At 32.8% G+C, this 14,400-nt stretch overlaps 1 protein-coding gene across 1 annotated transcript; it reads right to left on the minus strand.

Moving 5' to 3' along the window:
• Positions 1–6,352: 6,352 nt before the first annotated feature.
• On the minus strand, positions 6,353–8,891 carry LOC130895168 (protein D2-like). Its single transcript, XM_057802341.1, has 2 exons — positions 8,584–8,891; positions 6,353–6,836 (listed from the first exon to the last, which is right to left on the minus strand). The coding sequence occupies exons 1-2, from the start codon at positions 8,804–8,806 to the stop codon at positions 6,424–6,426; spliced, it is 636 nt and encodes a 211-aa protein (XP_057658324.1). The 5' UTR covers positions 8,807–8,891; the 3' UTR covers positions 6,353–6,423.
• Between the last annotated feature and the right edge of the window lie 5,509 nt (positions 8,892–14,400).

Below are 14,400 nucleotides of genomic sequence, written 5' to 3' on the forward strand. Positions count from 1 at the left end.
AAAATGTTCGATATAATGAGAGGTGATCTTTCAGAAATGCTAGTTACGAAGGAAACTGATTTTCTAGAATATAAATTGAAGATTGGATTGCCGTCTGAATACTACGTTGAAATTCTGAAGGAATCCACTGCAGAATTTAGTAAAAAAGTACTCGCAAATAACCTTATCGTGATTTGTGGATCTTTCGAAGCGTGTATCAACCAAACAGTTCATAACAAAGATATGGTTACCATAAGATTATTAAAACCTTTAGAATATACGTTACCTACAACCTGTCTTGATAAAGACGGAAGATCTTTAGTACATACTTTAAATGAACCCAAACCGTCTAAGCAAATGTTTGGTATGTGTTTCAAAAAAGGTCATCATCTTCTCCCTAGATTCAATAAAATTATAAATACGCTTAAAGAGACGGGATTTGTAAGCCATATTACTGACACATTCAAAAGGAAATATGATAAAGCAATGGCACTAGCGCAGTTAAAGCATACATATAAATTTTCTGCACTGACAATGAATATACTATCGACAACGTTTTTGATATATTTGATATTCATATGTATCAGTGCTGTTGTTTTTTTGATAGAAATATTGTTATTCAAAATACAATCAAACTAATAACTTTGCTCGCAATGATGACACCAAATAAGTATCTGAGATCATAGGAATGAATCAATATTTTATTGCTTAGCTAGGATTATCAATTTGTAATTAACGACTGGAATATTAAAATAATGCTGATTTACTGTATATTAATACTGCAAAGCATCATAAAATTTATGCGTATTATCATGTGCCCCTAAACACTATGTCTCGTGGAGAGCACGGGTCACCAGTAACCAAAACAGCAACTTCATTGACCATTGGCGCATTATAACGCCTCTCATGGTCGCAATGTGGAATTCGATCAGCATAAATGACAACTTTGTAATTATCGGAAGACCAGTTGTCTATTGCATTTTTTAAGATCTTCACCAAAACATTGTAGCTGTGTGTGTTGGAATTTCAATACTGTTCCTCTTTCTACTCTTTCAATATATTGGCAACAATAGTTTACTTCAGTTTGTTCATCATCCATAAAATACACCTGCAAAAATTTATGCTGATTATTATTTTCTGGAAATAATTATCCAATTTGATGATATATCTGCCCTTGTACAGTAAAAGTTGGTGAAAATCTGCGTATTCTTATCTGTTTATTAACTCCAAAGGATGTCATTTGAAAGCAAGAGTTATATTTTCTTATTTTGCTTAAGAAAAGGCTCTCTTCTGGTTCACCAAGTGGTGGAAGTTTCATCTTCACATTTGAGAGCATCGCAATAGTGACATTTTTTATTCATTGAGCCAATGACAATCAAAGGATGATTATGATATTCAATTGAAATGAAAACCCAGTACCATTGAATACCGACCAATCCTTACGCATGAAATTTCGGCGGCGCGTGGTTTGCCTCTCTGCATTAAGAATTCTTCTCGCCTGTGATTGTTCCGGCGTTTCTATCGCTCCTCTAGCTGCCTGCAAAGTAGCTTGTCTTTCTGAACGAACTTGTGCCTAAAGACGAGTTTCAGCTGCTTTTCAAAACACTTAATCACTCTGCTTGCTGTTGTCTTCTCAGCTCTATGTGATCCGAAGATTCTTGATTTCGTGCAACTTTTGCTGCACGGGCCCGCGACGAATTTTCAGATATATTAGATCTCCGTTTTTGAGGCATTTTTAAAGAAGAACAAAATAAGGATATATAAAATATGATGGAATAGAATCTAATCACAAAAATGACATCTAACTTCAACAATTCAAGTCTTATACTGCAAATATAATGACAGAAAAAAATAACAATAAATATAGAAAAATTCCAAACAGCTGAAACTATAGTCAATTGGATTTGATATTGAGGTGACCGTCTTCATTATTGGAATGCCAGGTGGCGTTTAAGAAGCTATATTTTGAGATTTTTAGACAAATACCTTCGTAAAAATACTTTTTTTTTCATCTTATGTTACTTCTAGTACCCCCAAGAATATGTGCGAGTTTCATGATGATCGTTTTCGCGTGAAAGCATAACAGACAAACTTACTAATTTCGTGGAAGTAATTCTCTTGTATAAACAACATTAGAAGATATCAATAAATTTTTCCCTGTTATGATTAAAAAGATAGTTTCACGAAGAGATTTTTCAATCTTACGACGATTGATCAACTCGTACCAAAATATCAATAATTTGAATAAAATTTCGATTGAATTCAACTCAAAACATCAAATTTATTTCACTTAATCAAGCCGCTTGCTTGGTTAACATCCTGTAGATATTTTATTCACTATACTTTTATCATAACTTATATTATTGATTAATGTATAATTAATATGAATAATAGATGATTCGATTATAATATATTAGTCTAAATTACTTTTCCTAACCTAGTATTATTGTAATCCCGAAATCATTTATTTCCTTTTTTGCGTTTGAAATGTCAAGAAATGGAAATGAAAACAGTGTATCTAAAGTAAGTGAATCACAGTTAGTGAATTAACCTGAAATTTATCGGAAGCCTTATCGCTTTATAATACTATTATACTTATTTAGTTGATTTTCTAATCCACTGATGCTTGGTCAACCTACTCCACATATCGGGTAAGTTGACCATAAACATGGGGTAGGTAGATCTAGTTCATAATTAGTGTAAATAAAGAGGGTTCGAATAAAATAAAACATTAAAATGCACTCAATGATATAAAATTTTAATTTTGGCATTTCTATATTTACTTTTGCATTAGTAAAGTTGTTTTTAACAATTCCGGAACATCGTAAATTGTGATTGTTTTACCAAAGCGACTAGCTAGCCAGTTGTCGATGGTTTTATTGAAAAACTTTTTCATAATGCCTTTAACGCATCCGTCAAGTGGTTATAGTGGCTACAATGAGCGGGAAATGTCAAAATTGTAACCTCATTTGAAATAATCAAATACCTCGATACATAAATGTAAGTCGTGGTTATCCAAGAGCAGAAATATAGGCTTTTCTTCACTGGATTTGAAGCCTTTCACAAAATGCCTTTTGAATTTTATGAATCCATCCACTCAGATGGGTTAGTATCAGTTTTTGAACTTACAGAACCCGCATTAAGAAAAAGCTACATCAATTGTTACTAAAAGTGCCTCTTTCAGCAGAAGTCAAGTTTTTAATACACTGATGAGCTTTGACCCGATTACACATAAACTGATCTAAGTCCCATCTCATCAAAATCCCAAATATTACCTAGACTTAGATTTATTCGTTCGTTAACTGCTTTCTTGTTATCAAAGAACTAATTACAAGCTAACATAGGAATATCCTAGCTTTGCCTGTAGATAATTTTGTATTCAGGCTATTATTATTCTTCTTTGCGTATTCGAATGCAAATTTGTGTGTCTCATATGGTGTCAATCGCTAAATATCTACTTATTTTTTATGTGTTCAGGGTTCGATTCAGCTCCACTGATTACTTTCTAGGTTTGGTTTAAGTTTAGTTAAATAAAGATGCCTCGTTTTTTGTGAAATTTGGTATTTCTTTGATGTACCGTTTATGCTATTATACCTAGATTACAGTGTGGCAAGCTGTGCAGTATAGGAATTGTTTCTAACAGACTTATCGAGTACAAAAACTCAACATGTGATACCACTCTCGAACGCTACGCAACTACAGCGGCTTAGTTCGCACAAATTGCTCGAAATTTGTTAATGAGAAACAAGTGACGATGAAGAGTTATTGCTGCTTAGTTTACCTGCCCCTCTGGCCAACTATTCCCGGTCTCACCTACTTCAAGATGATAAGATAGTTGATCATTGTCTCTCGAGTAACGTATGTCTCAATAGTTTTGCCACAAAATTTCTAACCATATACTCTAGTAATAAGTATCTTTAATGAAACTTTTTTTATTTGCCAAAATTAACGACTTAGTAATTTAAACTAAATAGAGTGTCCCGTGTCCCTCAACTAAGCGTGATTTTTTGCGAATATCTCTCAATATGTATAGGATGACTTCAACATCTATTTCGCGTATTTTTCAAAATATCTACAGTAATCATTCCATATTTTTTGCTTGACATCTTCGATCATATATTTTGTGAGATAAAAATGCCAAAAATCTGTAATTTAGAGTTACCCTTACATAATAGCAGGACGCTAAGTCCGATCAAAATATCATATTATCTCCTGCGTGATTTTAACGTACGAAATCAACTAATTTACTGAAGCACTTGTTGATATCTCTCTCAAAATCTACAGCTACATTATGGTATTCAAGAGCTAATTTTCTTTCGGAAAACCTGACTCTCTCTTTAGTACGTTCTCAGGTTGAAATTCTTGACTTCTCTTTTTTTGGGAGGCTCAGAGGCTCATTTTGGTTTTGAAAACTTCGAACTATGTCACGTTTACGGATCTGTCTAACCAAATGATAAACGTATTTTCTCATTTACAACGTATAAAATATTTTAATGCAGTTGACATAAAACAGGACAGAACTAACTAATGTCAGGGAAATAATTATAATTTTTTGTTTACAAAGTCATTTTGACATTGTATTATCACAATCAATTGTTGAACTCCTAAATTTTGTGTCAAAACTATTACGACATACGTTAATTGTAGCAGCAGTTGGTTATGAATGCACAAACATACGCGCCTTTATTAACCATAATAGAAGAAACTACGCGGAGTTAGATTGGGTAATCATGCAAACCATAAAAAGTCGTACGGCTAATTCAGCGTTCAGTTATAAATTGGTCAGTCAGGCAGAAAAAATAGTTTCTACGGTTCATCTACTTCCACCTGGAGGAAGAGCTGTTTTGTATAGTATCAAGATGTACCAACTACAGTTACCTTACTATAAAAAAATGCACATTCAGAATATGGCACCATCTAAAGTAATCCATTTGCACTTGATATTTTGAGACCTATATCTACAATTTTGGAGTATACTTGTAGAGTATAGAGAAGTACCAGTTACTGTTGCTCCACCAAAAAAGAAAAGCCCATAAGTTTTCCCACAGCAACTGCCTTCGATCAACACTTTATGTTGTACATTTATCTATTAGGTAATTCGAATAGTTAGAGCTTCGCTTAGATTAATGAGAAAATTGGTCGACATTATCGGGAAATATATTGAAAGAAGCAAGAATTCTGATAACCGAGATGTCATCATCATCATAGTTTACCGTTTGTATTCGATGCTTTTGTTATTATTTTCTATTCCTTTTGGTTCAGGCATTTTGCCCTCCAGTATTCTTCTATTTAGTTTCTTCAAGTCTTTCTCGGCCTGCCTCTTCTCCTTGGCCATAATGGGGTCCATTGTGTTATTTTTTTGATCATTTCAGTTGGTTTTCTTCACATTATATGCCCAGCTCAGTTGAGTCTTTGTGCTTTTATGTATCTCACTATATTTTCCTTCTCCAGCTCTTTGTCTATTTCTTTTTCTTTGCATCTGAGATGTAATAGAGAATGAGAGTTTGCAAGAAGGAAGCATTTGAGATAGAATATTATAAGCAATATTGTTATACATTTAATATAATTGGAAATATCCTCAACTGATGACTGTTCTGTTCCACTTTTTACAATGTCAGTTATTTAATTTAAGCGACCTTGTACTTCTCTAAATGTGTTGAGATGGAAGTAACCTACAGTCAATGATTGATTCGAACATCATAAGGTTATGTTCAATTTCGTCGCGTTCAAAGTGTTCGGGTAAATCAGCTCGGTAATAGTTCTTTTGATTGCCCTGGAATGTGTGTTCTGAAATATACATTTTGAACACAGCCATCTCCAACTCAAGTTTTAAAATAGATTTATGATTTAGTATGTGAAATTAATCTATTTTTTTCGATTTAGAGATTACAAGAACATTCATTTGATTTGTTTGAATGTGTAACGTGACGACAAATAAAGTAGGTCATGTTTTGTATAATATCAAATCAATCACAATATATTTCATATTGTTATTAGTGTGAGTAAGCCCGAGATTGTAATTTTAAAAAACCTATGCTTCATTAAATAAAATGTTGTAACGCAAAATGAAAATCAATATTCATATTTCGTTATCAATAGAAAACTATAGGTTTTGCGTAACTGAACTTTTACTTTACTTTACTATTATAATTATAATTTATAATAGTAATAAAGGTAAGTATTTCAACATTCCAGAATGCGGTTCAAAATTCTATTTACCTATGTGTGCAATAATTAGAAAAAAAAACATGTCTTTACTTTTATTACATGAATCGAAATATTGATTAGAAAGGAATATTAAATAAAACAACTTCAAGATCAAGTTCAATCCCAGATTTTTTCTTATCTATATTTAAATCACATTGTCCATTAATTTACGAATGATAAATTTATTATGACTTCTTTTATTTAAGAAAAGGGATAATGAAATTAACAAATCGATTTCTAAAATGTTTGAGACTTCGTCAGATCCAGATATTCTGCTAAACGTATTTGTTTATGAACCTCATCTACAAATTCATCATACTCCGCTTCAAAAAAAGTACCAGCGTATATTTCCATATTGTATTTCTTTATAAACGTTTGTGTTTGAAATTTTGGTCTTCCTTTATAATGCGTTTTGCTTATTCTGTAACTAGGAAAGCTTATACTATTCGGTTGCTTCAATAATAAGAATACGAATCGATGTAATCCCGTGCCTTTCGGAGGACCGGCTCCAATATATTCAGTTAAAGTATCTCCTTTTTCAAAGTGATTATCTGGAATATTAACCACTAACCAGTGATGCCATTCTCGTAGGAACGGTTTTTGTCGACTGGGAGCGTCTATATCTGTCATAACCAAGCTGTAATGAGTTCCTATAACAAAAATATATCTATAATTTTTATTTTACTTGTATCAAATAGTTGTTTCACGATTTAGAAAGTATGCGTTGCTGAGTTTTTAAACGTAAAAACACTCTTACGTATCATCAGGGCTATCTTTGGCCTCTGTTTCCCCACCGAACCGCTGTTAAGAATTACTTCGGGAAAAAAAGATCCAGCTTTACAGCTCTTCCATCAGTTGCTTCTTTCTTCTCGATTTTACTTTTTTCTTTTTTTTTCTCTCTTCATAGAGTTACTTCAACACTATAACGACGAAAGGTTTCGTTGCTGACTATGTGGTGTCCGTTGAGGGCTTAGCCTCCAGCATATCCCTACGCGCTACTGGTTCTTATAGTGCAGCCTCATAGTTGCGACGAAGCATGCTGAAACTCGAATAAACGCACTTGCATTGACTCCTGCATAGGTCGAGTGCTTCGGGGAATCTTTAAGTTTGAACCTATGGAAAGGTTCTCTCAAGTATCCGTGTCCAGAGAGTATTTGAGTCAGGTAGTCATTCATCTTTCTGTATAGGTAGCTAAGCGTCATCGGATATTTTGTGGTAGGCGCTCAATCGATTGACTGATGTCCAGTTCCATTCTGATTCTTGCGTCTGTAATGCGTCTGCCTAGATGGAAATTCCATATGTGTTCACAGATGTAATTATCGACAAGACAGCTCCACTTTTCTACTTTGGTTCAGCATAAGCCGAGTTGAGATGTTCCTTGCTCAAGAGGCATTTATATTCATGAGCTTTGATTATTGAAGTTCGATAGGGCATTAATCATCATTCCCAAGTATCGTATGAAAAGTGAGAATGTGATTGCCTGCTTTTAAATTTGCAGCTAAATCATCTCCGTTGGTTTTCTGTTGACAATCGGTAGAGCCTCTGTTTTGTGTTCTGCTAATTTTAGGCCGACTGAGTCTATTAACCTACAGATATTATCGAGGACTGTATCGAAAGTTGATCCTCTAGGTAATTTGCCACAATGGTATGAGACGTGCGTCCCCTAGTCATGTCAGGTTCAGTATCTCATACAAGATGCTCTACAAGAGAGGACCTAGCACTAAGCCATGATATAGTCGTCCTGTTTGTGATATGTGTGTGTAGTTTTACAGAATAAATCAACATCATGTAATATATTCACAGCTTTCCCATACCAAGTTCTATTTGAGATAGATTGACACCACAAAAAAAAACAAGAGAGTTGAACTATTGAAGTCAAGTGAATTGGTTAAATGTAATTACATTTTCGTCTATAAAAGTTGAGAGAATATGAGAATTGATAATTATATTAGGTGTGAATGTTCGGTATGGAATCAGAACATCAGCTGCATCAATTTAAATTTGTATTTTCTACTCACGATGTACGACGAACGAAACCTGACTTCTTGACATAAGTCGCTTTTGCTTCGCGTCTTCTAGGCCAATAAAAGTCTTGCCGAAAATGGAAAATGTGCTAAACTGGAGATGTTTTGATACGTTGAGAACTCTACTATGAAACAGATGGAAGCTATTTAGAAAAAATCGAAAGAATCCTTCCAGAATTGCTTTAGATAGAAAATTAACGTTGGGATAAATGCGAACGAAATTTCTTTGTAAGATGTTACCTGTTTACTTTTTCATGATAAAATCATGTACATTTACATCTTGATCACATCTAAACTGAACAGCTGATATGATGAATTGAAGTCAAAAATTTTGGTCCAAACTAGAACCCAAAGAAGAAATCATATTATTCACCTTTTTTGTCAACATTCCAAATCACTTTTGGAGCTAATTTTGTGTATCTCGCTGGAATAATCGCTCCATCTTTAACTGTCGCCCTAGGATACTTCACTTTTAATACATTTGGAGGTGGTTTCTCAAGTATATCTGGAACTAATCCTTTTTCCGACCAGGAGACATGTCTGGATACAAAGATGATTGCTTTGTAACAACCAAAAGCTAGCGTCTTCAAAAACATTTCCTTCAAGCATTTTTGTGTTTCAGAAGTAAACTAATTCACTTTTAATTTTAAGGCTCAACATATTGGTTAACGTGACGTATGTTATTTGATTCTAAAATGACATTTTTTATATTTCTTCTTTTTTTGTAATGTCAATGGATAACATCAAATTCATATTTGGTAATGTTTATGAGTTTATATAACGATCATCATCAATTTTATCATTTACGTCATCGCTTTGAGCTAGTTTCAGGCCGATTTGGATCACTTTCTCTTCTTCTTCTTAGTACAGAAAACATAATTTTTGTTTGATATAAGACAGGAAAAAAGTTAGAATATTTACTTGACCAGGATGATGAAAACTTTTTAATAATTGGAATTGAATGTTATTTACCATCTGTTATTTAGATATTCTAGACAATACCTGGTTTATAGGAAATTACTATAGTTTTTGAAAACTAAAATAATAGTAAGGTGGATTTGCCAGAACAATACAATCAAACTTCTTTAGATATAAAATATTTTTAAGCAGTTCTATCAACTCCATCTAGATCCATTAGATAATAAGTTGGTTTGTAGTTTATTTATTTTTCATGTTCTATTTTAGAAGAAGTTTTTTAATAATTTTTAGAAGAGAGATAAAATTTGAGGTATCGACTTTCTTCAAAAAATTATTAAAAAACTAATTTTAAAACAGGAGAGGCCTAAAATCAGGAACATTTAGATGCATTTATATATCAAAAGATATAAGAAATAAGAAAAGTCGCTTTTGTCTTAATCATTAATTTTTTCTACTGTCTGCAAATTTATGTAGAAGTTGTGGTCAGCGGATGCCCTTTTTACACATTAAATTTTGTAATTTTTCTTTGTTGATCTTGAGCTTGGCTTTGTAGAGAGTGATATATTATCAATTCTGGCTTGATTCCGAAGCCGCAGTTCAATCAATTAGTGATTATCACCGAGCTGCTATTTATAGTATATTGTTTTAGTGTTGCTTTTGCGATACTGAGACTATTTAACTTTTAGCCACTTTTTACTTTTTCGTCATTTTCGGAAGTTTTGTTTGTTATAACTGGGCAACTGATTTGTTTAAAATCCAAAATATCTGTATATGCCATTTGAACAACTTTGGGGTATGGTTTCCTAGTCTTAGCTATTATTGCTACCATGTACCAAGGTTTCGGCGTGAATATATACACTAGCTACCTAGAGCCTCTTTGGTGGAGTTTACTGAATCACATTCCATTTAAGAGTCCCTTGATTCCATAAACTTTTCGTTTATTACCGTTATGGGCGGGCGGTCTACAACTTGTAAAAACATTACAGACAAAATTCCACCACGATTCTGGCCGGATTCAGTGTCAGAATAGTACGTAAATCCTTTTTTTTCTCAATAAAACTTAGTGTCTCCTTAAACAAGTAGCAATTTCTGATGCTTCCTAATAACCAGTACCTTCATGCCTTTGTAGTTTTTCTAAGAGATATATCATATGAAGTAAATATAATAGTATAATTGCCCCAACTCCAAACTTATGATCAGTATTTTACCAAGATCCATCGTGAAACATTGAGGCGATTGATCATTTTTAGCTTTGTCTTTATCGATTTTCTTATGACCTTTTGTTCCATCTTTGCGAATGCGGTGGACGTTGTATTCTTCTTTACTTTTGTTATTGACATCTGCCGACAATTATTTTCTTATTGAACACATAAAGACATATTGATCTTTTTTTGTGACATGAAATCCATAGTTAAACTTGTTTGTGAAAATTGTCTCATGGAAACTAGCTTCCCAGGTTCACTATCATGGTACTTGTAGTATTCTACGTGATCTAGTTAAAGCCTTATCTCACTAAATCATATCATATTGATGATAAGTATTTTCTCTTACTGCTATTCCGACAATAGTGACAATCAACCACAGACAGGGATTTGATGTGGTTCCTAATATCTGACTTTCTGTTGGAGGGTTATCTTTTACCTCTATGATCTATAATCTTAACATCTGTAGGAGACATTTAATTGGTGACAGACTCTTCTTTTCTGAGATATTATAGAGTCCCAAAAATAGTTTTTCACCACCTTGATGATCTGCTCTTTCTCATCATAAGTCAAAGTGTGTATCAAGGTATGCTTGGGTCTGTTGGTATCTACCATACACTTTCTTTTTACCGGAAGACATTTCACTCTTTTGCCAATGAATGACCAGCTATATATTTCTCGAAATTTTGCCGTACACTTGTAGTGGCATTTGCAGTCAATATCTTTAACTGCCCTTGAACAAACTTTTTTTCCAGACGTGTTTTTGTACTCACTACCACCTAGTGTCGATTGGTTTTCAAAATTCTTTTCCAATTCTCCAGATTTTGGTTGCGTTTCCTATTTTATAATATGTGTATTAGATCCAATGGCAACTAACAATAATTTTAAGAGGTAATTTACTTTGGGTTACTTTTATTGATTAAAGTATTTATTGACAAGAATTTTGTATACTTATCTACTTTCCACAAAATTTGTATATCACACCTATTGACGTCTAAGACGGACGATATAAGAAATTAATTACTTTTATTGAAGAAGTAGAAAAGCTGGCCTGTGTTTGGTTAGTTTAATTCAGTGTATAGCTTTGCATTCGATATTATAAACAACGATATATTTTCTACACAAAAATTTATTCATGTTTTCTGAGTTCATAAAATAATGATATATTTCAAGATGTGAATTATCTATTCAAAGATTTCTCATTTTACTACCGGTTATAGAAAAAACAAACCCAATTTATAGAAACTGCAGTTCTTTGAAGTATAAAGTGAATAATGGCTCGTTTCAGACAAACGGGCAATTTAGTAAAAACAAAAGTTTCGTGAAGCTTTGATGTGAAGAAGAATCAAATGAGTTTCTTATCAAGCTATCTCAGAAAAGAGTCTAGAATAATGTTTTTGAGAAATTCAATGTAAGTGAAACGGAAATGAATAAGTGAGCGTAATTCTTGATTCCATTATATTTTAATGGCGTGTTAGTTTCAAATCTTATTTTGTCTTATTTGATTTCAGATTTAAAAAGAAATCTCTAACTAATTGTAACTGTTCACTGAAAATCCTTTGAGATAGTGTTAAAACACAATGGAATAAGTTTTAAATACTGAATTGAATTTTCACAGGAAGATCATAATTCTTAAGTTACTCAAGTTTCTAAAATGTTCTGATTGACTTCAATATGATGTTAGAATGTATTATGATTGTTGTTATAAATGACAGTACCTAATGGAATTTTGTGTACAGGGTTTATACAGACAACTGAGGTTATTCCAGAAGACTTGAATTGTTTAAAAATAATTTTGTTCATTGGCAACACTTGATGGTTATTTCTATAGGATGGGTAAAGTTGTAGAGCCGGCAAATAGGAAACGAATCCTCGTAGGATGCAAGAGATCCAATATCAATGTCTGTAAATGTATGGTGCAAGATTCTAGGTGGACAAATAAGTGGGCAATTTTTTTGATGGGACAGTTGATGAAGAAACATATTTAAACTTATTATAGGACTAATTGCTACTTATTTTAGAAGACACATCCTTAGCCATTCGTCGTGACATTCTTATAACATGATAGTGGCCCAACACATTAAACCATATACGAGAATGGTCCTAGAAAAACCTGGCCCAGCAGGGGGCCAACACAAAAATCTCTTTTAGTTCAATACACTTTTACCAGCGATGTTTAATAAGTTCGATCCAAATACGGCTGTCTTTGATTGATTTCTTTGAAAAAATGTTGCAATAAGTTCGCATAATACTCGCTGTTGATAGTTTTTCTTTTTTCAGGATATTCAATGGAAATTATCCCATGCGCATCTCAAACAACCGACGCTATGACCTTGCCCGTAGATAGAACGGTCTTTGCCTTCTTTGGATCCGGTTCTCCCTTTTCAGTCCATTGTTTTGATTGAAAAGGCGCAAAAATTTGGCTTTATTTTGGTGAAACATTTCCAAACATTCGATGTAAACATCTTCACGACGCATTTTTTTTCTATTGTGAGCAAACACGACACTCATCTTGCACACAGCTTTCGCATGTCCAAATTTTCAGTTAATATGCGATGTACCGCATTTTTTGAAATGCCCACTATGTCTATTAGCTTTATGTTAATAACGGAGTAGAATCTAGTTCATTTTTATTATAGTGGTTGAGCTAAGACCTTTGAAACACAAGTATTGTATCACATAACGATGACCCATTTTTTCCATATTCACAAATTCACTGAAAACATTTTCTATTGATGGCTGCAAAACAAATACTAAATAACGTGGCGTCTTCAAACTTGAAATATATGCTGTATAGTTAATACAGTGGTATTATTCAAGCAGCTACTGCAAATCTTTAGTTCAGGAAAGATATTTCAGGGACCATTCATCGATATTTCAGATCAAGCATACCTTGATAGATCTATAGGTTTATTTATTTGTTCACCCAGATATCCTAGCTTGCTTGGATATTTATTTATGGGACCCAATAAAAGTTCTCGTTGATATGATATGATTGAAAGAAAACGACAGGCAAAACGAAGTATTTCAATGGTAGAAATTAAAATTCCAGTCCTAATCAGGGGTCAGCGACTGCAGCACCACTAATTACGTACTTAGTTATCTAAGTCGTTAATGATTAGATTTGCCACATGGTTTATCTAATGATTTGTAGTACCAGCTTTACATTTAGAAAACGACATCTAGCGGAGTATAGGAACAGTTCAAATTACTGCAGGTAGAATTTGAAATGTCCGTGTTAACTCAATGGAAGAAATTGGAAAATGATATTGGAAATTTTTTTGATATTTACTAGAGTTTCTAATAACTGTGAAAAATGACAAAGCCACATAAACTAATCTAATTTCAAATGCTTCCACTCAGAAGTAGAAATATTTGAGTTGTGCCGACGACTGGAAATAAACTATAAGCATAAAAATCGGTCCAGTGTAAACTATCGATTTTAACTATATTTTTTAGATTATTTATCAGCCTTTCTGATAAATTTGTACTCACATTAAAGCATATTATGATAAATGAATAATTAAAAAATATTATAGTTAAAGTCAAAAGTTCACAGTGGGTTGATTTCTATGCACGCAAGTATATTAATCGACGAGTCCAAGTTCCAAAAAATCTAGAAACTACCCTTCACCGTTCCATGTTATTTCGTTATTTATGGTTCTGGATGACACTATGACGGAAACCGTGAGATAAGAAGTAGCTCAATCGATGTTAATAATTTCGGCCAAAACAAGATAAGATAAGGAAAAACATTAGATATATGAGAAGCATTAGTAACAAACAAAATAAATGTCTCATAAATTAAAAACTATTGGAATGAAGTTCCATCGAGTTATATGAAGCAGATCACAATAAGTTATGTATATTTGATATAAAAGCAAAAATGGGTTTTATGTTGTGAATCGGCAATGGATAAACAAAGTTATAAGACAATTAACATCAACATTTTGACATCATAGATTTGTTATTTATAAAAAATTGATATATATATATATATATATATATATATATATATATATATATATATATATATATATAAACGAGTTGATGATATAGTATTTCCAAGC

This window comes from Diorhabda carinulata, chromosome 6, assembly GCF_026250575.1.
Source record: "Diorhabda carinulata isolate Delta chromosome 6, icDioCari1.1, whole genome shotgun sequence".
Lineage (NCBI taxonomy): Eukaryota > Metazoa > Arthropoda > Insecta > Coleoptera > Chrysomelidae > Diorhabda > Diorhabda carinulata.